Source organism: Oryza brachyantha, chromosome 12 (genome assembly GCF_000231095.2).
Source record: "Oryza brachyantha chromosome 12, ObraRS2, whole genome shotgun sequence".
NCBI lineage: Eukaryota > Viridiplantae > Streptophyta > Magnoliopsida > Poales > Poaceae > Oryza > Oryza brachyantha.
Window position 1 is genome coordinate 4,454,437 of NC_023174.2, and position 25,265 is coordinate 4,479,701.

General features: G+C 41.4%; 1 protein-coding gene and 1 long non-coding RNA gene across 2 annotated transcripts; both read left to right on the plus strand.

Annotated features, from left to right (window-relative positions):
• Positions 1-88: 88 nt before the first annotated feature.
• On the plus strand, positions 89-3,062 carry LOC102714250 (protein FLOWERING LOCUS T-like). The gene is made up of 4 exons (XM_040529591.1): positions 89-364; positions 1,142-1,203; positions 2,042-2,082; positions 2,397-3,062. Exons 1-4 carry the CDS (start codon positions 164-166, stop codon positions 2,621-2,623), a joined length of 531 nt encoding a protein of 176 aa, XP_040385525.1. The 5' UTR covers positions 89-163; the 3' UTR covers positions 2,624-3,062.
• A 10,847-nt stretch (positions 3,063-13,909) lies between these two features.
• Positions 13,910-15,610, plus strand: LOC102714522. The gene is made up of 4 exons (XR_001551593.2): positions 13,910-14,324; positions 14,394-14,579; positions 14,650-14,778; positions 14,844-15,610. It is a non-coding gene; the product is annotated as an uncharacterized LOC102714522 (long non-coding RNA).
• The last annotated feature ends 9,655 nt before the right edge of the window (positions 15,611-25,265 follow it).

The following is a 25,265-nucleotide window of genomic DNA, read 5'->3' on the forward strand; positions in this document are numbered from 1 at the left end:
AATGTGCCAAGAAGGCCAGTTGTGGGCTGGGTATAAATAGGAGTACACATATCATCACCCTCTCCACCAACAACAACAGCAGCAGCAATCACATATTACAGTAAAGTAGCTTAGCTTAGCTTGAGCATATATAACAAAAGCTAGCTAGCTAGCTGCGTGGGAGATGAACATGTCGAGGGACCCGCTGGTCGTCGGCAACATCGTCGGCGACGTGGTGGACCACTTCGGCGCGACGGCGCTGCTGAGGCTGTTCTACAACAACCGCGAGATGACGAGCGGGTCGGAGCTGCGGCCGTCGCAGGTCGCCGGAGAGCCGGGCGTCCACATCTCCGGCGACCGCGACGGGAGGGCGCTCTACACTCTCGTGAGTTTCTTTACACCTCCATGCATTCTTGCCCCTGCATGCATGCGTAAATTGGAACATATGCGTATATATGCTATGTCCATATTTGTTGATTTTATCTAATGGATAATTTTATTATCATTAAGAAAGCACGGAGAAAGCATGGAGAGGCATGATATTTTTAAGTTTAAAATTAATATTTTGTATATAAAATTTCAGTACCTTCCGGTATATATGTTATCAAATATCGTAAAATTTCTCATAATGCAATAATATGAGGAAAGTTGTTTTGCAGCTTTTATTAAGTTAATGGAAATGGTTCATATTTTCTGCCTCTGCCATTGGTAACATTGGCAAAAAGTTTTGCTAGTTGGCTTTTAACTAAATAAAGTGCAAATACACTCATGTCTTACCTGTCTCAATTTATCAATGATCACATATAATTTTTATATAAATCAGAGCATAAATTCCATTGTTACTATTTGTCAATTTAATAATTATGGAAAAATGTTATGCTACCTCCGTTTCATAATGTAAGATGTTTGATTTTTTTAGTTACAACTTTAACCATTCGTCTTATTTAAAAATTTAGTATAAATATAAAAAATGACACGTCGTGTTTAAAGTTCTTTTGATAATAAAGTAAATCACAAGCAAAATAGATGATATTTTCATAATTTTTAAATAAAATAAATGGTCAAACATTATAAGTAAAAAAGTTAAACATCTTAAATTATAAAACAGAGAGATTAGCATAGACGTACATTGACGTTTTTTTCTCTATGATCTGTTACTTAGGTAATGGTGGATCCAGATGCACCTAGCCCGAGCAACCCTTCTAAAAGGGAGTACCTCCATTGGTACGTGCTAGCCCCTAGCTAGCATAGCTACTCTTGTACTTTTCATCCACGTCATGTTCTAGTTCTAAGTCAACTCTATCTTTTCTTCTCATGTCAACCATAAAATGTTTTAAAGTACTACTACAGCCGCGTTCATCCTGCTGATCTGAAAGGGATCTTCGTATTGCAAGTTTTGATGCACCCGAGCCAAATCTTACTTTTTTTAGTAAAGCCTTATGATGTTTTCAATTTATTAAGGGAAGGGGCTTCTTTGCAAAGAAAAGGGATCCTATTAGTTAACATAAGCTTAACTTTCTCGTTTTTCGCACGCACACTTGTCGAACCGCTAAACGGGATACTTTTTTAAAAATTTTCTATAGAAAATTTGTTTTAAAAAATCATATTAATCTATTTTATATTTTTTAAAATAATTAATAATTAATTAATCATATACTAATCTATTACTATGTTTTCCGTGCTAGATAAGTTAACTTACCTACGTCTTCCACCGAACGCAGCCTACCTCCGTCATAATAAAGTCATATTTCGATTTCTGTGCCCAATGATTTGAACATTCATCTTATTTGAAAATTTTTTATAAATACTTAAAAAATTAGTCACGCATAAAGTACTATTTCTATTTTATCATTTAGTAACAATAAAAATATTAATCGAAAAAAATTCAAATAAGCCGAATAGTTTGAACAAAAAATAACAGACGAACGTAGTAGCTAGCTCGTCAGTAGTCAAGAGCTATGAGGCAAAGTACCTGGCTTGCATAATGGTAATTAAACCAGTTATAACATAATTTATTTTATTCATACAGAGAGTATTAATTGTTGTTGGTTGACTTCCATAGGTTGGTGACAGACATACCAGAAGGAGGCGACACGAGTAATGGTAAGAGAATAGTTAATGTCTGGCAATGAAAGTCGATCGAATTAGCCGGCTAGTTTAATTTCCATCAAAATCGTGAACTTATATAGTACATCTCTTGCTGGCTAATAATACATGCTACCTTTATTTCACAATGTAAAATGTATTAGTATATATTGTCTAGATTTAAAAAAGATTAAAAAAATCTTTTGCATATATATAAAAAAACCAATATACATCGATAAAAATTAAAAAATTAAAAACTCTTGCAATATAAAACAGGGTGATCAGCAAATAGAAACAAATGAATATAATTAGTCTCCATATATTTGACATAGGAACGGAGGTGGTGGCGTACGAGAGCCCACAGCCGACGGCGGGGATCCACCGGCTGGTGTTCGTGGTGTTCCGGCAGGCGACACGGCAGTCCATCTACGCGCCCGGGTGGCGCTCCAACTTCAACACCAGGGACTTCGCCGCCTGCTACAGCCTCGGTGCGCCCGTCGCCGCCGCCTACTTCAACTGCCAGAGGGAGGGCGGCTGCGGCGGCCGGAGGTACAGGTGATCGACCCTGCCTCCTCCGCCGCCGCCGTCACCATGGCTGCCACCTCTACCTACCGCCTGCCCGCCCGGCAATGTATGCTCTATTGATCACCATTGTTAGCCTCCTAGCTAACTCAAGGCAATTAATTGGTTAAGGACAAAAATTTACTATATATTCTTATTTGAGAAAGTATATATCTCTAGCTAGGTATCAAAATTTACGATAAAAATTTTGATATCTCGGGTACCGAATTTAACGTACTTAGTACCTAGCTCCCGGTGCTTTTTTAGAGATGTTGAAATTGCTCTTCTCAAAGATGTTATAAATGATGCTAGGTGTGTTAGCCCCAATGTGAAGGGCTTGCTTTGTTAGCATTACATAGCTAGTTACCGAGCTTGATGACTTGACCTAGCTAATAATAAGTGGTGTAGAGATATTGGGACTAATGGAAATTGATTGATAAGAGTAAACTCTTGATCCCTGTTTTTTTACTTGCATGTTTCATTAAGATATCCATAAGTTACAATGGACAATGAATTCTATGGAGATTAAGTTTTGGGAGGCTCATGTAACTAGGAATGTCATAGGACTATGGACATTGAGAAGGAGCAGAAAACACAAATGGTTGTGTACGTTATTTTTTGCTTAAAAATGAAAGTTTTTTTTGATAGTTATTTAACGGTATAACATATAAAATTAACTACTAAAAAGTAGAAAATCTATCTTAGAAAGATGAGATAACAAACTTCTATATGAATACATTTTATAATAAATACGCATGTTTACCCGTCGAAGAAGCGTACGTGTAAAAACATAACCAAAATACTAATAATACTTTAATAAAAAGTTGACAAAAGTCAAAAGAACATAACCAAAATCCACTCGTTTATTTGGATGCTCTCGAGGGAGACAGTGGTTGTGCATTGACATAATTTATTGTTAATGTGTTGACATCAAAAAAGCGATCCGACGTGTCACATCCGAAGGCCTGGGAGTCAATCTTAAATAGCTCCAGTGCAGGACCTAAATTCTTAGAATATGCGCGGACGTGCCAGTCAGTTTGATCCTGCAACTGACAAGATGATCGGTAAAACAAGCCGATAGGCTATCGAGCCGATAGGTAACTAAAAATCCAGCCGATCAGACGTTGTGCTGCAATGGTTAGCCGATAGGATGAACGATCGGCTGTAAAAAGCTTGGATCGGCTAGAAACATGATAAAAATAAATATTAGACCAACGTAACCCGCCAAGTCACTTATTAATCTTAGTCGATCGGACGAGCCCCTATAACCAGATCAAACTAGACGTACGGAGATTGGACTTAACCAAGACAGTTTGCAGTCGAGTACGATATGATTATAGGAAACATGAAGATCGATAAGACTAATAAATAAACCGACGAATTACTTGGAATAAACAATAAATCATGTGCTAAGATCGGCTAAACCCAACTTGCGTACGATTCTCACAAGCCGGTGCAACGTAAATAACTACCGATCTAAATTAAATCAAGCCGATTGATCTAGAAATACTGCAGAAAAGCAATCGGCTACTCTATCGATGTAAATATGATAAGCACGTAGATCGGCAAAAATCATCGGTTATAGACGACAGACAAACGACCAAGATCTATAAAATACCTAGCCCAAATTGCTAAGAATAATCATAGAAGATTGGACCCAATCGAGACAGTTCAAGATTAAACCTAGCAATGTCAGGATACATACTAAACAGATATAGATTGCTATCAAGCCAATGAGCCGATGACTGCTAACTTATCGGCTGGTACTCCGATAAAACAACGAACAAAATACATCGATCTGATATAAACCATCTAACAGACGCAATCTACTAGATCGGACTGAACCGAGAAAGTACTGGATTGAATATGTCGAGTGGCAAATATCAAACTCACGTAAATCGCCCAAAGTGGTTGACCAGATCAACTCAAAACACGAAAGTGATCTAAGTTGAAACCGATACGATAACTAGTAAGCACGCAGCTAGATTAAAAGATCACAACGAACCGAGAGAATTCTAATCTAGCTGAACGATTACCGTGGCCCGGCGGAACGTAGGACTTACCCCTCCGTTGGAAATCGAGACGATGCAGCCCCACGTCAGGTGCCAAGTTCCGCCGGAGTTGAAACCTCGGTTAGGAGGGTGGCGATGCGCCGAAAGTATTTGATCTAATTAATGTATAGATGAAAAACAATGACCCCAGGCATACATATTTATCCCCTCGGGTTGAGGCTAGGTTGTGTTGGTGTTGACGCTGAAAATGACAATCAATGGTCACACACGTAGGCCTGGGAATCAATCTTAGACCATTCCAGTGCGGGACCTAATTCTTAGAAATACTAGGCGTGCCAGTCACTTTGATCCTCTAACTGACAAGATAATCATAGAAAACAGTTAACCATGAAATCGCTATCCGCTGGATAGCCAATAACGTCCCAGGACTTAACGTCCCAGGACCCTAGCCGATAGACTAGACGATCGACTTTATAGGAATTTTATGATACCAATTATAAATATGTCTAATTGGCTAAGTCACAAGCAGGATAAATACTAGATAAGCCAACCAGCGAGTTAATTCTAAAAGATCGGACTCAATCAAGACAGTCTTAAGATTAATCGGCCGATCGGACTACTCCAATAGTTATCATCCGCTAAATCGTTAGCCGATGTAAGACTAAGCATGGAATTCATATAGTAAACTGGAATGCTACACTGATTACTCGCATAAAATAATATCAACCAATGACATGTACGTCCATACCAGATCTAGAAGATCGAACCTAATCGAGACGGTACAGATCTAAGCATAACCACGCATGACATCAGATAAATGTTATAGCACATGAATAATAAGATAGCACAGCAGCGTAATTCACCAACTAACCTATTAAACTCAGTTGATCAGACATATTTCCATAGATAGATTATACCAAACACACATAGATCAGACCTAACCGAGACAGTACGTAGTTTAGCATAATATAACGATAGAAACATGAAGACCAGTAAGATTAATAAACCAATCAATGAATTACTCAAGATAGCGCTGGCTAGAACTCCAGCAGTAAGCCCTCGCAAGCCCTCACCCCAATCTGATAACATGAACCAAGCAAACCTAATTGATCGGACTAAACCGAGACAGAATTAGATCAGTAGGACTCACGTGAACAGATTAGACAAAAGAACTTACGAGAACTTCATTGAGAACTACCATTACCTCAAACCAAAACAGATTAAAATAATGATAAAACTCAGCCCGCCGATCAACTAAACAGAAGATTGGATACAACCGAGACAGTTCTGCCTTAATTGATCGACGGGTTTTGACGAGCTAGAACTTACATTGCGAAGTTGACAAACCCCGCGCCGAAAGCTCAAGCAAGTCAAAGATTTGAGGCGATGCGCCAAGTTAAATTGATCGAGAGATATTTTACAAAGATCCCGAGTAGCTATATTTGTAGCCCCAGGAGATAACTAACTGGATAAGAATCCGCTACCAACTAACTTTACATTATTCGGACTCTAATTAAACAACAAAATCCTAAACAAACTTCAAGATAAATCCTAATTAATCTACACGGACTCTCGGTTAAACACCAAACCTATCTCTAACTTTCGGGCTCAATTGGACTCCCATCCTTGTCCAATTCAGACTCCATCAGCTGCATTCCCTTTGCGTCCAACCTCCTGTCTCTAGCCGATTCGAGCTTTCTTATTTGATCCGATCCTTAACCGTGTTTCAATCAATAACGCCCATTTGCCAAAATTTGGCGTTAACACATGCACCCCAATTTCGGAATAATTCATTGTTCTGAAATTTCCTCTTCTGTAACCGATTACCTCCATCGGCTCACTGTTGTAACGGTTTACCCCAACGAATCCCCTGTTTTGGCGCTGTGCCAACGATCACTTTCCACTTGCTTATGCTATAAATCTCCACTCCTCTCCGGCGTTAAGCACTTTCACTCTCGCGCTCTTCCTGCCCCTCAATCCCTTGCACTCAACATTCCCCGCTCCCAGCACTCCTACTGCCCCTTGGGTTTGCGCTCCCCTATGGGACCGCTAGGTTCATCGTCACCGCACAGCGAAGAACTCCGACCCCTGTTGCGTCAAGCTTCCGTCGGCATCAATGACATCCACCAGCTCATCGCCGGACACCCCTTACGAGATCCCGGAGGTAAGTTCTCGTCCTAGCTCCATTTTCGCCTTCCACCATTAAATACCCTGTTTTCTGATCCTAGGGTTTACTGTTATTGAATTTTCTTCGTACCATGCCATCGGTCGATCTATTAGCTGATTTGTTTTCCACACCGTTTTCTTTCTAGCACCTTAAAAATCAAATCATGATTCCTAGCCCAAACCCTAGATTTTACTTTCTCGGGCCGATGGGTAACCCTGATCCCATAGAAATCATCTGTTTTGAAACCAATCGGATCCCCTTTAAGAATGCCCAATTGAACACCTCCGATTGGACACAATCGTTCAGATCCTTCCCAACCCCCTTGACCGGCTGGAGGGATTGGTACAACTGGATGTACAAAACATATGGGACTCAGTGGGAAGAATTAGACATCGGTCATTACATAGGGTTAAGCTTGTCTGAAATAGAAAAAGGACGAACCCTTGCTAGCCGCTGCCTCTTGCTTTTGGTCCGATGCTTTGAATGCGTTTGTATTTGGCCATGGTATACTTACTCCCACTCTTATGGACATCCTCATGTTGACTGGCCTGAACATCATGGCTCCTGTAAACCCCTTTAGCTTGAATACCAAATTCCAGCATTGGCTGCAGACCAAAAACATCGAGGGTTGGTCCAAATATATTGAGGCTCATCGTAAAGACTCAGGGTCAGCCGACCACAGGGAGCATGGTGCCTTCCTAAACCTTTGGCTAGAAAGGTTTGTCTTTTGCGGCCAAACCTTGGGCCCTACCACCAACATGGAGAACCTAGCAGAGCGCTTGGCCGATGGGAATCCTGCCCTCTTGGACAGTATCTGTTAGGAGCAGTTTATCACACGCTGCACCAAGTCTCATCTAAGCTCTCCATCGGATAGTTAGTTGGACACATTGCTGGGCCCTGGTGGTTTCTTCAACTTTGGCTCCGCTCATATCTCTCCCGGGTATTGGAGTTGTCGACCTTTCACCAGCGGAGCTACCCTTCTTTATCTTTTTTGGAGTCAGAGCCATCAGAGACTCGGCGATGCATGTCTATGGTGAGGTGGTTTTCTCCTTCCCCGGTCATCGGATGTCAACAGCCCACCTGGCCCGAATTTTTAAGTTGTGTTACCTCGGGCCACAACCCAATGCATGTATCTGGTTTGCATATCCAGACTACGGGGATTACGAGATCCTTGGCTTCTTCCGACTGAACGAAGTTTCAACTAACAAATGCTCATTAGAAAATCTTGCATTTGTACTTACCCCCTGCCTGCTACCTGTCAGTTTCCATGCTGGTCGATCGGCCAGACCATCTTATGAGTTCTACCACCCAGCTCTTACGTCCCGGCAGCTTGGATGTGGTCAACTGCCAGCTGATCTTGTCTTCTTAGGCAAGATTGAGATGAGGGGTCTCGTAGCTTCGGCCTTGGAGTTTGACCGGATCAACAAGATAACCGAAGCGATCCCATTTGGGTCAATATCTTCCTTTTCTTTCGGAAACACGACGTTAGACCTCTACATTGGCTGGTGGAAAGAACTGCACCAACATTTGTTTTCAGCACCGGTGGGCTTCTTCTGTAATCGGATCGACTCCAATTATGAGCATTCTGATTCCGAGGTAACTTTTGTAACAACTTCACATATTTTCTTTTGCCATGTCTTTCCTGTGGTCACTGACTTTTCTTTCTTTTGCATCCAACCATCGCAATTCCCGCGGTCAGTAGAAGTGGCAAGCCAATCGAATACTCTTCATCGGCTCTTCCCTCCCTAGGCTCCGGAGCGCCTTCCCCAAGCGAGTACATCAAGAAGTTCTCGGGGCCACTACAAGAAATATGTCGTTTTTTGACGTATTAAGTATGACAATAGGATATAATGTCATTATATCATTCATTTTATGATATTATGTAATGGACATTTCAACTTAATGACAATAAAAAATCAAATGTCACAACAAATATCATATAGGTATTGCAATGTCACCCGGTGACGATATTCGCTTGTCATAAGGCCTATTTTGTAATGTCATAAATATATGACAAAGGTTGTGTGTCACAAAATATTTAATGAATTATTGTTATTTTTTTGTCCATGTTGGCATCACTATTGTTACGCCAGAAGTTGTTTTTTCTTTGTTTCTTTTATTTACTTCAGCCCAACTTCATTAACACCTACAAAGTTCAACCATATGAGAAGTCAATGGGACGACATCCGCCACAACACGGATCAAAAAATTAAATGATAATTTAAATCTAGAATTTATACTAAATGTTAAAAGAATTAACAAGTGAAGTAAATACGAAAAATATATTATTTGAAAGTCAATTATGGTTTTTGTAAATAACCAGAAATTTATAAAATGATAATATAAAATAATATTTGTAAAATTAATATGTCACGACCCAGAATATTAATTAACAATTTATTTGTTCAATATTTTCTTTAGAATAAGTTTAAAATGCAAAAGCAATGATAGGTTAAAATTTATGGAAAATTTTCCACATGAAAATAGTCAATATAAAATTTTATTAAATAATTTATGTGCTTATCTATATTCTAGATTTTTCTGGGAATTATTTGAGTAATAAATAAAACATTATTCCAGTGTTTCAATTAAATCTAAAATATTTAAAAACTCGGCATTTTTCTGGGCCATTTTCGACCCAAGAACTCTTTCCCTCTCCCCTCTTTCGGCCTGGTCAGTGGAGCCCAACTCACCTCCCTTCTCCTTGGTTTCAGCCCAAAGGAAGTTCATTTCTAGTCCCTCTCATGTTTTCTTTTTTAGTTATTGCATTATTATATGAATAACATATAAAAATTATTATCTTATATATATCGTTTTATTTTTCATATGTAATAGACTAAGTATAAGTTGTCTATTATAAGTTTCAAGAATTTTGGAGTTAATTTACTATTTTCTATATGTTAATTGAATTTCTACGTGATTATGGAATTTAATTAAGAATTCAACTACAAGTGCATCTAATAAAATACCAAAAATTACAGAAAAATAATAATTGGGGTCATATATTACATTATAGCCCATGTATTGAAAAATTAATTTGTCTTGGAAGTACAATTCAATTTTTTATCCCTTAATAAACACATAATAATTACAACAATATGTATATTTGGTCAGAAAATTATGCAAAATGACATGAAAACATATGTTTGGTTCATAAGCTTACCATAAAAAACTTAAAAGATTTTAATAACGTGGGACCATACATTATTCACAAATAGATATATTTGTCTTCACTTAACAACATGAGAGATCTATCAATTTGTGAACAATGTATGATCCGATTTTATTAAAACCATTTAAGTTTTTATGGCAAGATCATGAACCAAAAATATGATGTCATGTCAGTTTGCTTAATTTTCTGATCAAATATATATATTACTGTAAATACTACGTGGCAATTTAGGGACAAAAATTTGAATTGTCCTTATAAGACAATTTAATTTTTTATCTATCTTTAGGATGTAGGCTAGAATGGAACATATAAGCCTAAATATATTTTTTTTCAATTTTTTTATCTTATAAGATGCACACGTAGTTCAATTTTAAATTAATTTAGATAATCATGTAGAAATTCATTTAATGTATAGAAATTCATATGATGTATAGAAAATTGCAGAAAAATAATATTTATGATCATATGTTCCATTATAGCCCATGTATTAGAGAAAGATGGAAAATAAAGCTATATTATATGGACAATTCAATTTTCTATCCCCAAATTACCACATAATAATTACAATAATACATAAACTTGGTCCGGAAATTCCACGAACTAACATGACCATAAAATTTTGGTCAATAAGCATCCCACAAAAAACTTAGTTGGTTTTAATAAAGTGGGACCGTATATTGTTCACAAATTGATACGTCTTTACTGTAGTTTCTTGTAATTCAAAACAAATATAAATTTTATGAACAATTTTAAAAGCCGCTTTGTCGGATGAAGAAATGATCCAAATAAATGTTATAGATCTTGATATGTTATACAACTTTGATGTTGATAAATTTTTCAGTTGAAATCATTTAGTATTTGAAAATATTGTTTGAAGTTGTCATAATTTGAAATTCAAATTCAAATTATTGAAACAGAGTCATATAACAAAATGGCCAAACAAAAGTTGTAGATATTGATGATTTATACAATTTTTTTGTTGATGAATTTTTCAGTTAAAATTATTTACTATTTAAAAATGATTTTAAAACTTATCATAATTTGAAATTCAAATTTTATATAGTTCAGTCAAACTCGGATGGAGAAATGACCAAAAGAAAAAGGGTAGATCTAAATGAGTTCTACAACTTTTCTTTTTATAACATTTTCATACAAGTTGATTTGGTGCCATAAAAATTAATTCAAAATTTTCAAATGAAAATTTTCCCTCTTACCGCTTCAAAATTTTTTTGTTTCGTACTCTCTCTCTCTCTTCGTACTCTCTCTCTCTCCTCCCTGATGATATTTTTCCTTTATCCTCCCCTTTCTGGTCCTCTCTCATTCTTTCTCTCCTCTCCAACGAGAGTGGGCGGCGACGCGGTCGCGAGGTAGCGAGGAGGGAGGCCGGCGGCGGAGGAAGCCGAGGCGGGATGGGAGTAGGACGCGACTGCGGCGAGCCGACGAGGCGCATGCGGGCCGCGGGCGCGCGGCGCTGCGGTGCCGCGTCGTCGCGGTGCCACGGTGGGTGACTGCGCGGTGGGCCGGCGACGCCGCGACGGGCCGACGATGGCGACGGCGAGCTTCAGGGTTCAGGCTTCGGCTGGCGCTCGGCCCGGCGGCTGACGGTGGGCGAGCGCGATGGGCAGGGGAGGCTGAGGCTGTGCAGTGGGCGCCTGAGAGACTGCAAGGCGACTAGGCGAGTCACGAGCAGGCGGCCAGCTTGCCAGGCACAGTGCCGACCTTGACGGCGGCGGATCTGTTGTTCGAGGAGGTGAGGTATCGGCGGCGCGAGGACTCAAGCAGACCGGCTATTGCTGATTCCAAAGGCTGGTTTGGTGAGTTTGGCTGCGTTGGTGGCTAGCTCTTCATTGCTTTTCTGCACCTACTAATTTCAATGGATTTAAGATTGCATTGTCAATTGTTCTCTGATAAAAATGGTCTATCATAGCATCTGGCTTGGAGGTGCAATTCGTTATTAATTCTATCTACTTGATATTGATTTGCTCAGAAGAAGTGCAGAGTGCAGACAAGCATTATTCTTTTGAATGGCTCCTAATTATCTGGAAGTGCATGCTTAGGATTTGGGAGTGGGAAGTTAAAAATGAAAATTATTGTTTCATGTTTTCTGTAGATAACTGAGTAATTCCTGAAAGATGAGAGTTCTCTGGTTATGGCTAAAATAAAGTTCAGTGCATGTTATCTCAGAAAAATGGATAGTGAAAACATAGTCTGGTATATTCAGTGCATGAGTATGTTATCTCATAAAGATGGATGGTGAAAACATAGAGTCATAGGAGTAAATGGTCTCTGAAGTTGATGTTATTTATGGTCTCATCTGAGTGTAGTAATATTAGTATCAAACTATTGCTTGGTAGCTACCTTCTGCAAATTACATATAGTTTGCTTCTATATGCACAGGAAATGATGAAAGTGTAAGGAATTGGCACTCACGGAGGAACATGGTCGTGATAGTTTTGAAAACCTCCTGTTTAGCATTTGATACTCATAATATCATGGTCTATATACATCAGCAGAGAGAGCTGTGACAAACCTTGTTCTTTTCTGCACTTGGAGAAATTATTTATTTGTGTTACACTGTTATTCAGTATATTATGCACAACAATTTACATCTGCTATCAGCTCAAATGTCTGTGCCAAAGAAGATGGGAAATTGCTTTCCCTTCTATGGGTTGCTTACTTGCATGCTTCCTTTGAGCATCAACTGATGTTCAGGTCTGGTTATCATTTCAGAAATTAGAACAGCTGAAATTACTGGGTTGGATCTTTAGTCCCATATCAACAATTGTCAGGTATCCCATAGGATAGATAAGTTACAAAATTCCAATAGCAACTTTTAATTCAATAGAAAATAATTAGATTTGGGAGTATATATCTCTGTTATTAGCAGCTCAGAATTAAGAAATCAGGGTGTCATGAGTGTGAAATGAAGTTTTAAATGGAGTTTAAGCTGGTGTGTTGGTAGCAAATTAGATTTGGGAGTATATATATATTGGGACAACATTTAATGCCATTTGATTTCAACTGTATTAGGATTCATGACAAAAAAGTCTTAATTATTTAGAATAATTCTGCTGATCGAAACCGATTGAAATCTGATGAAACCTTCCTGTAAATTAGGCGATGAAAATCTGAAATAGTCAAGAAACATCACTGAACTATTGAAACTAAATGAAATATGCTTAGTTGTAATTTGATTCTAATTATTTATCTATCAAGAAGTTTGTTGTACCTGAGTGAACAAATGCAGTGATTGAATTATTTTTAACAAACTTAACTTTTTTGAACTAACAATGGTTTTGTTGCACCTATAAATAAATTATTGTTGTACCTGAGTTTTTCTTGTCATGTTTTTCAGGGTATCTGATTCCTTCTGGTTGTCGTCGTCTTGATTCATATCAAGTGTGATCCTGACATGCGCGCTTACTTTCTTGGCTTGGTTTGATTGATTGATTGTGTGTTTTTCTTAGGAAGCCATGCTTCAGGCCGCCTCCTGTAATTAGGTTGAATCTGAGATGAACTATTGTTTGAATTATTTGTATTCTAATTGCATCTATTATTAGTTGAATCTGAGATGGTTTGTGTTATTAGGTTTGAATTTGAAATGTATGAGAAATTGGACTGAATTTCGTGGGCTCAAATTTAATTGGCCTATTTAGTGGGCTTTGATCTGATAGTTGGTTGACAAAATGGGCCTAGTTCTGAAACGAGCCTATTTTAAAATGGGCCAATTCTAAAAAAAATGGGCTGCTGAATAATTAATGGGTCGTCAAATAAATAATGGGCTGTTAATAAATGGGCTGTATAAAAAAATTGCTGACATTAGCTGCCACATCATCATACACGTGTCAATGACCACGTCACCTGCCATGTTGGCCACCACGTCAACTTTTCATCCTATGTGGTGTTTGTCTATGTGGTAAGGTTTAGGATTTTGTGACAACAAATCAATGTCACAAATCTCTATGACATTCAAATTTATTGTCATACACTTGTGACATAAAACTGTAGAGATGTCACAAATTTGTGACAGTGGTTTTTTGACATTATGATTTTCGTCAACTAAATGTCACAAAGTTTATATTGTGACATAAATTCTATGTATTATGACATAAGTACAACGTTAAAAAACCACATCTCTTGTAGTGGGCCTCCAAGTCTAGCGAAGAGACCTCTTAGAAGTAAGAAGGTTACTCTGGCCCCGAAGAAGAAGGCCAAAATGATGGCAGTAGCTTTGCCGGTTCCTGCGACATCAGCGGATTTGGATGCTGCCGTTGACGCCGCTGCCGAGGAGGTCTCCGACATCGAAGTCCGTCAGTAGGTGGTTGCCTGTCTTTTCCTTTCTTTGCGGGTAACTGCCTTATAACACATCCTCATATCTATGTTTTATCGATTGCATTACTAACTTTGTTCCCTGCAGTCTCTCGTTAGGCCATCGGCCAATGCTACCCCGGTGTCGCCCACTGCTGATGATCCGGCTCCTACTGTTGCCATACCGCCGGCGCCACCGAGTCCAGCCTCGCCATCTGGCCCATCCCCGAAATCCGGCACGAAGCGAAAAAGAGTGGCCCATCGGTCTCCTAGGCCGGCTACCACCTCCGCACAGGTACGTGTCCGATGACGCTTCTATTATCTGGTTTCGTGTCTTCGGCTAACATCCTGTTTCCTTGTGATAGCCTCCCGATACATCCAGTTTGCTAACTCCACCGGCCAATACTAACCTGACATCAGCACCCATCCCAGAGGGAGTCCCTCTGCCTGCTAGAGCGCTTATCCCATCGGCCGATGCTGCTTCCGTAGCGCAGGTAATCCTTTTTGGCTTGTCCCGTTGATTTACTTATGCTCTGGCTCACCTGTTGCTCTCATCCAGGACTTGGGAGATTTCTTCTCTTTTGATGTCGTCCAATATCTGGACCCGCCCAAGGCCGATGTCAATGACCCCATCGATCTGCCAGCCGACGTCCAAGCAAAGCTTCGTGACATCCTAGCCAGGCTGGATTACCCGATCGACATGCTAATCAATGACGATGGTCCGATCAGGTTGAGGATCAAAGAAGTGCAAGATCAGTTGCCCGATGACCTGATAGACGCCATTGCCCCGGCGGGTTATATTGAAATTCACGGACTTCCGGTGATCTAGGCCCGCCGGCGAATTGAAGACCATGCCTCCCAAGTTGTGGCCCAAGACAAGGTAGAGGCCGATCGAGAAAAGGCCGTTAGTGAGAAGGCCAAGTTGGACGAACATCAGTTGGCCGTGCTGACCATATCAGCGCACATTGCTGACTTGGAATCAAGAAATGCTGCTCTGGAAGCGCAGCTAGCCCAAGTTGCGGCAGATCTTGCTATTGAAAGAACCAGACTAACCGATCTGCCCTCAGTCATCGCCGCCCAGGAGCAAAGCTTAAAGTTGGTAGTCCAAACCGCTGTCCGTAGTCGTCGGTCCCTGAAGGCAGTGGCGGGTACTGACACCGACGACTTGAAGATTATCCAGGAAGCTGACAATGTTCGCTTGCGCGCGATTGCTGCCCTGAAGAAACATTTGGGCTTGTAATTATCTACCCTTTCTTCTGTAATCGGTCAACTGTCATAACTTGATATTTCTGTTGGCCTTCGGCAACCCCTAGCTTAATGATATGTCTTCTGATTTCTGGTTATGACTTATCTTCTGCCTTGATTTGTAATAGGTTTTTGGTCTAAGGGCGATGTATTGACATCGGCCATCTTGAGGCGATACTTGATTGTATCGGCTTTCACATTAATCGGCTTTGGACGATCACGTGTTTATCCATACGCTCGGGTAGTATTTCTTTAGGTATTTGTCGTTTAGAGCTCTCCCGAACACTTCTCCATCCAATCCCTCTAGCATATATGTGTTTCTCGGGCACACTTGTGAATCCGAAAAGGGCCATCCCAATTCGGTGATCACTTGCCGAAGACGTTATCTCTAGATCCGATCGGCAAGACCAGCTTCCATACCAATTCTCCTTCTTCAAAAGTTTTCGTCTTGACTTTCTTGTTGTAGTGTCTTGATACTCGAGCCTTGTTTTCTTTTATTTTCTCTAGCGCCCTTAACCGGGATTGGGCGACTTCTTCTAACTCATCCATCATGAGATTGTAGTATTCATAGGCCGTCAACTAGTCTTGCAACGTCAATCTCTTGGAGCCGATGTTATTCTCCCATGGGAGTGCTGCCTCATGCCCATATACTAGCTAATAGGGTGGGACTTGGATGGATTCATGGCACGCCATCCGATAAGCCCAGAGCGAATCGGCTAGCGAGGTATGCCATTTCCTAGGCTGCTCGGCTATCTTTCTTTTTATTAGCTTGATCAAGCTTTTGTTTGAAGCTTCTGCCTGTCCATTAGCCTGAGTGTAGTAAGGAGATGAGTTGAGTAGTTTAATTCCCATTCCGGCGACGAATAGTTGGAACTCTTCCGAGATAAATACCGATCATTGGTCTGTGGTTATCGTCTAGGGAATCCCGAACCGGTATATGATGTGCTCTTTTATAAAATTTATCACGTCGGCCGAAGTTACATTTTTGAGTGGTATGGCTTCGACCCACTTGGTAAAATAATCTGTGGCCGCCAGTATGAACTTATGCCCTTTGCTTGACCGGGGATATATCTGTCCGATCATGTCGATGTCCCAGCCTCTGAACAGCCAAGGTTTGATGATCGGATTCATAGCCGATGCCGGAAATTTCTGTATGTTCCCGAACTTTTGACAATCTTGACAGCTCTTGTAGTATGTAAAACAGCCTTCCAGCATAGTCGGCCAATAGTACCTCACTGTTCGCAGCAACCACTTCATCTTGTAGGCCGATTGATGAGTACCGCATATGCCGTCATGTACTTCGCACATTACCACTTTGGCTTCCTCTTTGTCTAGACATCTCAGTAGCACGTCATCAATCGTCGTGTAATATAGCAGATATTCGAGTAGTACATATTTGAGCGCTTTGTACCTAACTTTCCGGTTGGCCGATGACGAGGGGTCCTTTAGATAGTCGATAATCTCTTGTCTCCAGTCATCGGCTTCTACGCATAATATGCTTGTTCCTTCCTTTAGTTCTGTTTGCATTATTTCTGTTTCGGTTTCTGTGTTCATCGGCCGGTAGCCCAATGCCCCTTGGGCGAGGGAGTTTGCTTTAATATTCTGCTCCCGAGGAATGTGAGTCAATGTGATTTGCTTGAAATCCCCAAGTAGTTCCTTAGCCGCTTCGTGATAGGTCCTGAGGACGCCGTCTTTCACTCGTACTCCCCAAATAGTTATTTGATTACCAACTGGGAGTCCCCCATGACTTCCACCGCTTCGGCACCTATCTCCTTTAGCAGTTCCAATCCCTTGAATAATGCTTCGTACTCGGCCTGGTTGTTAGTCTGATACGGCTTGATTGGATATGCAAACTCAAAGCATGCCTCCCGAGGCGAGACTATCATCAGGCCGATGCTGCACCCATGTCTGCAGACCGATCCATCGAAGAATACTGTCCAAGGTACAATTTCAACGTAATCGGCTTCCTTGTGGTGTTCGACTATGAAGTCGGCTATTACTTGTCCCTTCACTGCTTTGGCCGACTCGTATTTCAAGTCGTATTCTGTTAATGCCAGAATCCATTTATCCATCCTGCCTTTTAGAACCAGGGCCGATAACATATATTTTATCACATCGGCTTTGCACACGACTGTGCATTTGGCTGCTAACAGGGAGTGTCTTAGCTTGGTGCATGAAAAGTACATGCACAGGCATAGTCTTTTGACTTCTGGGTATCTGGTTTCGGCATCTAACAATTTTCTGCTCAAGTAATATACCACCCTTTCTTTACCGTCTACTTCTTGGATAAGTACTGAGCCGATAGTCTTCTGATCGGCCGACAAATAAAGTTTCAAGGGTACCCCTTTTTTGGGTGGCATAATAAGTGGAGGGTTTTTCAGGTATTCTTTGATCTTGTCGAACGCCCTCTGGTGACTCTCCCTCCCATGAGAATTCTTGATCGGCTTTTAATTTCAGCAAAGGAGAGAAAGGTTCAATTCTCCCGAATAGGTTTGATATGAATCTCCAGATGAAATTAATCTTGCCGATCAAGGATTGTAATTTTGTCTTATTTTTCGGTGGTCGTGTGTCGTTTATCCCTTGGAGACCTCCTTGGGTTATCTCGATTCCTTTCTCGTGCACCATGAACCCTAGGAATTCTCCAGCCGAGACGGCGAAGGCACACTGTGTGGGATTCATCTTCAACCCATATTGCCTTGTTCTTTCCAATAAGCGCCGCAGGTTACCCAGGTGTTCATCCACTGTTCCAGACTTGACCATGACATCGTCTATGTAGATCTCTACCAGAGAGCCGATTAAATCATGGAAGATGTAATTCATGGCTCTCTGGTAGGTTGCTCCGGCACTCTTAAGTCCGAACGTCATGATGACCCATTCGAACAAACCGATTGCCCCCGGGCATCTAAAAGCTGTTTTGTGGATGTCTTCTGCTGCCATGAATATCCGATTGTAACCGGCGTTGCCATCCATGAAACTTATCATCTTGTGCCCTGAGGATGCATCTACTAGCTGATCGGCTACTGGCATTGGGTATTCATCCTTGGGAGTTGCCTTGTTTAGATCTCTGAAATCCATGCAAACCAACAGCTTGCCGTCACTACTAGAAAAATAATTTATCACCTTTAAAAATTTTTTTGTATCAATGCTAAAATCGTGGCAATATGTACATGTTGCCACAATCTTAAAATCGTTGCTAGCCGTGGCAATAAATAGGGTAGTAATAGATTATTGCAACGATTTGTATTTAGTTGTAACAAATTTTGATATTGCCATGAAATGGATGTGGTAAAAAAATGTATTGCAACACTTCACATCGTTGCAATATATAACTATTGTCACCACTCCATATGTGGCACTAGTTCTACGTACAAAAATAAATATTTTAATATTAATTCATCATCCTAACCTATTTTCCTTGAAGTATTTTGTTATGGATAGGATTCGAACCCAAGATCTCTCCCTCATGCGCGCTATCCTTTACCAACCCACCTACATATCAATCTTGTTTAAAAACACGCGCTATTTGAGCTTTCCTATCTGAGATTTGAATCATGAATTTAAGTTATAGAGCTCTAAATTTCATACAAAATGTATCCTAATCTGTGTCCATATGAAAAGAATGATTTAAATTATGAGATGATAATTGTTTCATTGCAACGAATTTGTTAATCGCGGTAATAGAAAATAGTGAAAAGTACCATGTACTATACAAATTGCCACATAAATTAAAATTGTGGCGATAGAACATGCTTTTTGCAATAGTAATGTTTTTTGGTGGTGATAGCTCATTTCTTATCACAACAAAAATACTGAATAAAACAACGATTGTAAATCGTTGCAACAAAATATAGTTATTTGCCACAGAAAAATTATCATTGCGATAGTATAATATATTACCCATGAATTATTTTTCGTTGTAATAAATTGGTGGCAATAAGTTATTTTCTAGTAGTGCGTTCTTCTTGAGCACTGGGACGATGTCGGATACCCACTCTGCATACCAACAAGGCCAGATGAGCTTGGCATTGTATAATCTTATGATCTCTGCCTTGATCGGTTCATACATGACCGGTTTGAATCTTCTTGGTGATTGCTTGAAGGGCCGATAGACTGGTTTAATCGACAGCCGATGTTCGACAATCGATCAGCTCAATCTTGGCATCTCATGATATTCCCATGCACATACTCTTTCAATAATTTTATTAACTCTTCCTAGAATTCCGGGGTCAAATTTGCACTTATATATGTCGGCCTTGGCCTGTCTCCAGGTCCTATGTCTATTTCCTCTAGCTTGTCGGTCGACATAAACCCCTGGCCTAGTTTGCCATCTAAGTCATCTACCGCTCCGCTTAAGGTATTTACTGGGACTCCTGATCGCGTATCGGCTGGATCCTAGTGTCCGATACGCTTAGGAATTCCCCTGACCATGGTTTCCCGGAGATGCACTCATAGCCTTCTGCTTCCTAGGTGGGAAGGTCTATTGTGGCTATGTTCACCGATCGGTCGGCTGGAATTGTCTCCACTTGATCGCCGTGCCATTGTATCAGGCTTTGATGCATGGTGGAGGGAATGCAGCAGTTAGCGTGGATCCAATCCCGGCCGAATAGCAGACTGTAGGATCCTTTTCCGTCAATGACAAAGAACGTGGTCGACAGTGTTTTGCTTCCGATCGTGAGTTCCACATTGAGGCATCCCTTGGCTTCAGAAGAGTTGCCCTCGAAGTCTTTGAGCATCATGTTGGTCTCGATAAGATCTTCGGGGGTTTTGCCCAGTTTTATGTAAGTGGAGTATGGCATTAAATTCACCGCTGCGCCACCATCAACTAACATCTTCGCCATCGGCTTTCCATCGACGTGCCCCTGGATATAGAGCGGTCGAAGGTGTCGATGGTCTTTTTCTGCCGGCTTCTCGAAAACGGCTGGTTGTGAGGGTAGCACTAGCTGAGCTGTTGCCTCTTGTATTTCGTCATCAGAGCAATTGGCCCTAAATTCTGCCTGTAGAATAACTGCCATGCTTACATCGGCCGATGGCTTGTGGACTTCTGACTTGACGCGCCATTCTTTTTATGTGTTCTTGGGTGCCAGCGGCTGTTCTTCGTCTTGACGCTGTTGAAGTTCACGTTGGCGAAGTCGCTGCAGCCTTCTCTTCTAGTTCATTGTGAACAGGCCGCTGGGACACCATTGGCCAGGCCTCATTATCGGCAGCTGCTCTTGATCGTCAAATAACTCGCCAATCTCCTCTTCATCGTAATCCTCGTAGTCTTGCTCTCGAGGACCCAACCTGTCATGCACTGGCACATGGCGTCGTGGTGGCATTCTTGACTTCCTGGGGCATGGCTACCGGCTGGTGTAATTTCGCTCTTTGGGGTTGCACTCTGGGCAGTCTTCCCTTGATGGCAGCCGTATCTTCTCTTCCCAACAGTATTGGAAGAACGGGCAATCCCAATGATCATCATATCGGGACGGTCTGTCATGCTTTAGGCTCCTTTGGTAGCGCCGATGGTACCTGTTCATCATTGAGGTGGAAGCGATGTCATCAATACCTGTATGTCTCCAGGAGCCGCTGCTCGACCCATGGCCGAACTTGGGTTGGACCATGTTGACGGGGAACGGGTGTCCGTCAATCTTCATCGGCTTTTTGGTTTATTCAAACTTGATACGACCCTGCTCGACTGCCATTTGGATTTGTCGACGGAAGATCTGACAATCATTCGTGTGGTGGGAGACGGAGTTATGCCACTTGCAGTATTTCTTCTTTTTCAACTCCTCCGCCGATGGTATGACATGTCCTGCCGGCAGCTGGATATGCTTCTCTTGTAGCAGGAGGTCGAAGATTTTATCGGCCTTGTTGACGTCGAAGTCGAACTTCTACGTGTCTTTCACTCCCTTGACCCAAGGGCAGTTCATAGGCTTCTTGTTTCTGGTCCATTTTGCTAGCCCTATATCGGATTCTTCAACGTCAGAATCAGACGATTCTTCTGCCAGGTATCCGACGCGGCGTTGGAACTTATCTTTCCTGGCTTCCTGGTATCGGATCTCATGAGCCAATACCTTCTGGACGAGATGAGCTAGACTCTCAAATTCCTGTGCCGTGAACTTCTCTTTGATCTGGCCGAGCAAGCCCTAGAGTGCCAATTCGGCGAGTTATTGGTCGTTTAAGTTTAGCCGATAGCATCGACTTCTCACGTTGCAGAATCTTTGGATGTAATCGTAGACTGACTCATCCATCTTTTGCCTGATCGTGGTGAGATCGGTCAGTGTCATTTCTTGTACTCCCGCAAAGAAGTATTTACAAAATTGTTTTTCAAGATCGGCCCAGTTCCTGACTGAATTCGGAGGCAGTGACGAGAACCATGTGAAAGCGGGCCCAGACAGCGAGAGTGGGAAGAACCACACTTTTAATGCATCTTCTGCTGACGCTTCGCCACACTGTGCTAGGAAATGGCTGACGTGTTCAATAGTTGATATGCCGTCTTGTCCTAAAAATTTGGAGAAATCCGACACCTTGTACCAGTGAGGTAACGACACCCTCTCAAACCATTCTGGATATGGGCGCCGATACATAGTCGTTTGTTCTCTTGGCCTTAGGCTGAAGCGTTCCTGCATGACTTCGGCAATATGGTTGGTCCACTTTTCATTCCCGAATTGCCCCCTTGGCACCGGGTCTGGTTGACGAAACTGATTTTTAGACATCGGCTCTTGCCGATGGGGCCATGCCGGAGGCAGCTGATACTGTTGGTTGTCCCGGTAATAGGGGTCTGCGTGGCGAGCGTTTCTTGGCGGAGTCCTCTCCTGATAGGGTTGTCTTAGTCTTTCTAGGATCTCCTCCAAGTGCGCACGGGGATTATGCGGTATCGGCTCGTCCTCCCTTGGGTCTCTTTCGCCCCTGAACTGCCGATACTTTGGCCTTTCGCCATCTGGGAAATATCTAGGGCCCCTTTGGTGTGATTCTCCATCGGGAGCTCCATCGGTCACCTGCCGGATTAGTCCCAACATGGTGCTTACTAGTACGCCCAATTGGTTAATGAGAGCATGGTGTACTACCGAATCTATCATGTCCTGTAGATTCGGCTGTTTTTCTAGGGGAGGGTTGCTACCACCTCCTTTCTCTGCGTCAGCTCATTTTCCTGCTTCACCTCCTTTCCGACGATCTGAACTCGGCGTCGGAAGCTGAGACTTCTGTACTGGCCCGCCTCGCGTCATGCTGAAAGACTCGAGGCACAGTTTCTGGAACTTATCCATGTGGCGCTGCACCAAGGCCCATTGTTCGTCGGTGAGGCTCTCCAAGGTGATGGGGAGAATGTTCTCCGCACTGACTTCCTTCGCAGCCATTGCTGTTGTCCTATCTTCACGTGCGCTTGACTGACTTAAGCTGGGTTCTTGACATGGGTCCCACCGGGCATGCCAAAAATGTGTTGACGCTGAAAATGACAATCAACGGTCACACACGTAGGCCTGGGAATCAATCTTAGACCATTCCAGTGTGGGACCTAATTCTTAGAAATACTGGGCGTGCCAGTCAGTTTGATCTTGTAACTGACAAGATAATCATGGAAAATAGTTAACCCTGAAATCGCTACCAGCTGGATAGCCAATACCGTCCCAGGACCCTAGCCAATAGACTAGACGATCGGCTTTACAGGAATTTTATGATATCAATTATAAATATGCCTAATCGGCTAAGTCACAAGCAGGATAAATACTAGATAAGCCAACCAGCGAGTTAATCCTAAAAGATCAGACTCAACCGAGACAGTCTTAAGATTAATCGGCCGATCGGACTGCTCCAACAGTTATCATCCGCTAAATCGTTAGCCGATGTAAGACTAAGCACGAAATTCATATAGTAAACTAGAATGCTACACTGATTACTTGCATAAAATAATATCAACCAATGACATGTACGCCCATACCAGATCTAGAAGATCGAACCTAATCGAGACAGTACAGATCTAAGCATAACCACGCATGACATCAGATAAATGTTATAGCACATGAATAATAAGATAGCACAGCAGCGTAGTTCACCAACTAACCTATTAAACTCAGTCGATCAGACATATTTCCATAGATAGATTATACCAAACACACATAGATCAGACCTAACCGAGACAGTACGCAGTTTAGCATAATATAACGATAGAAACATGAAGACCAGTAAGATTAATAAACCAATCAATGAATTTCTCAAGATAATGCTGGCTAGAACTCCAGCAGTAAGCCCTCGCAAGCCCTCACCCCAATCTGATAACATGAACCAAGCAAACCTAATTGATCGGACCGAACTGAGACATAATTAGATCAGCAGGACTCACGCGGACAGATTAGACAGAAGAACTTATGAGAACTTGATCAAGAACTACCAATACCTCAAACCAAAACAAATTAAAATAGTGATAGAACTCAGCCCGCCGATCAACTAAACAGAAGATTGGATACAACCGAGACAGTTTCGCCTTAATTGATCGACGGGTTTTGATGAGCTAGAACTTACATTGCGAAGTTGACAAACCCCGCGCCGAAAGCTCAAGCAAGTCGAAGATTTGAGGTGATTCGCCAAGTTAAATTGATCGAGAGATATTTTACAAAGATCTCGGGCACCTATATTTATAGCCCCGGGAGATAACTAACCGGATAAGAATCCGCTACCAACTAACTTTACATTATTTGGACTCTAATTAAACAACAGAATCGTAAATAAACTTCAAGATAAATCCTAATTAATCTACATGGACTCTCGGTTAAACACCGAACATATCTCTAACTTTCGGGCTCAATCGGACTACCATCCTTGTCCGATTCAGACTCCATTGGCTGCAATCCTTTGCGTCCAACCTCCTGTCTCCAGCCGATTCGAGCTTTCTTATTTGATCCGATCCTTAACCGTGTTTCAATCAATAACGCCCATTTGCCAAAATCTGGCGTTAACAGTTGGACACGACATACAACTCCTAATAGATAACAAATTCTAGATAGATTCTATATCTAGCACACAAGTCCTGATCGGAATCTAACAACCTTAGAGATAACAAAAAAAAATCTAAACTAACTCTAATTAACAGATAAAATTAAATTACACAGACTCTGATTATTCTCGAATCTATCTGTACCATTCTAGGCCCAATCAGACCCTATTTCTTATCCGATCCATACTCTATCGGCTGATTCCGAGTCGTATTCCGCTGGTCTTCTTTCCGATCGCCCTGTTTCGTATCTGAGTCGGTTTTTAATCACAAATTAATCCATAGCGGCGATTTGGTAAAATCTGGCGTTAATATAATGTCAACGGTTAATTTGTTAGTTATGTGGTGTGTTCAACCCAAGTTCTAGAAAATGTATTTTGCTCTTTCATATAGATGTAAACACATATATTTGCATATTATCAATCAATGCTGTCAGCATTTTTTACATGTTAGTCCTTTCTAGAAAACTTATTTTTATAGATCGACTCCTAAAAGAACTTTAATTAAGAAAGGACCTTTTTCTTGGCGCAAATAATCTTGGCGCTGATGTCCAGCTTTTTGGAGCTTCGGTAGTTGGCGCCGAGACTCTTGCCCCCTAACAGCCAACAAATAGAGAAGGACGATGTCAACATCATTCGCACCGATGACCTATCTACAAAAAAAACTTCGAAAAAAAGACCAATCAGTAAGAAAAAAACATTTGCAAAGACTATGCCAAGGATCTATTAGTAAATATTTTTTCTTACATATATATTATCTTTCATATTTTTCTGC

Excerpts from the sequence above, each read along its gene's own strand:
- LOC102714250 (XM_040529591.1), top strand. The coding sequence starts at position 164 with ATGAACATGTCGAGGGACCCGCTGGTCGTCGGCAACATCGTCGGCGAC. Across the intron at positions 365-1,141 it reads GGAGGGCGCTCTACACTCTC|GTAATGGTGGATCCAGATGC; the intron begins GTGAGTTTCTTT and ends TCTGTTACTTAG. Across the intron at positions 2,083-2,396 it reads AGGAGGCGACACGAGTAATG|GAACGGAGGTGGTGGCGTAC; the intron begins GTAAGAGAATAG and ends TATTTGACATAG.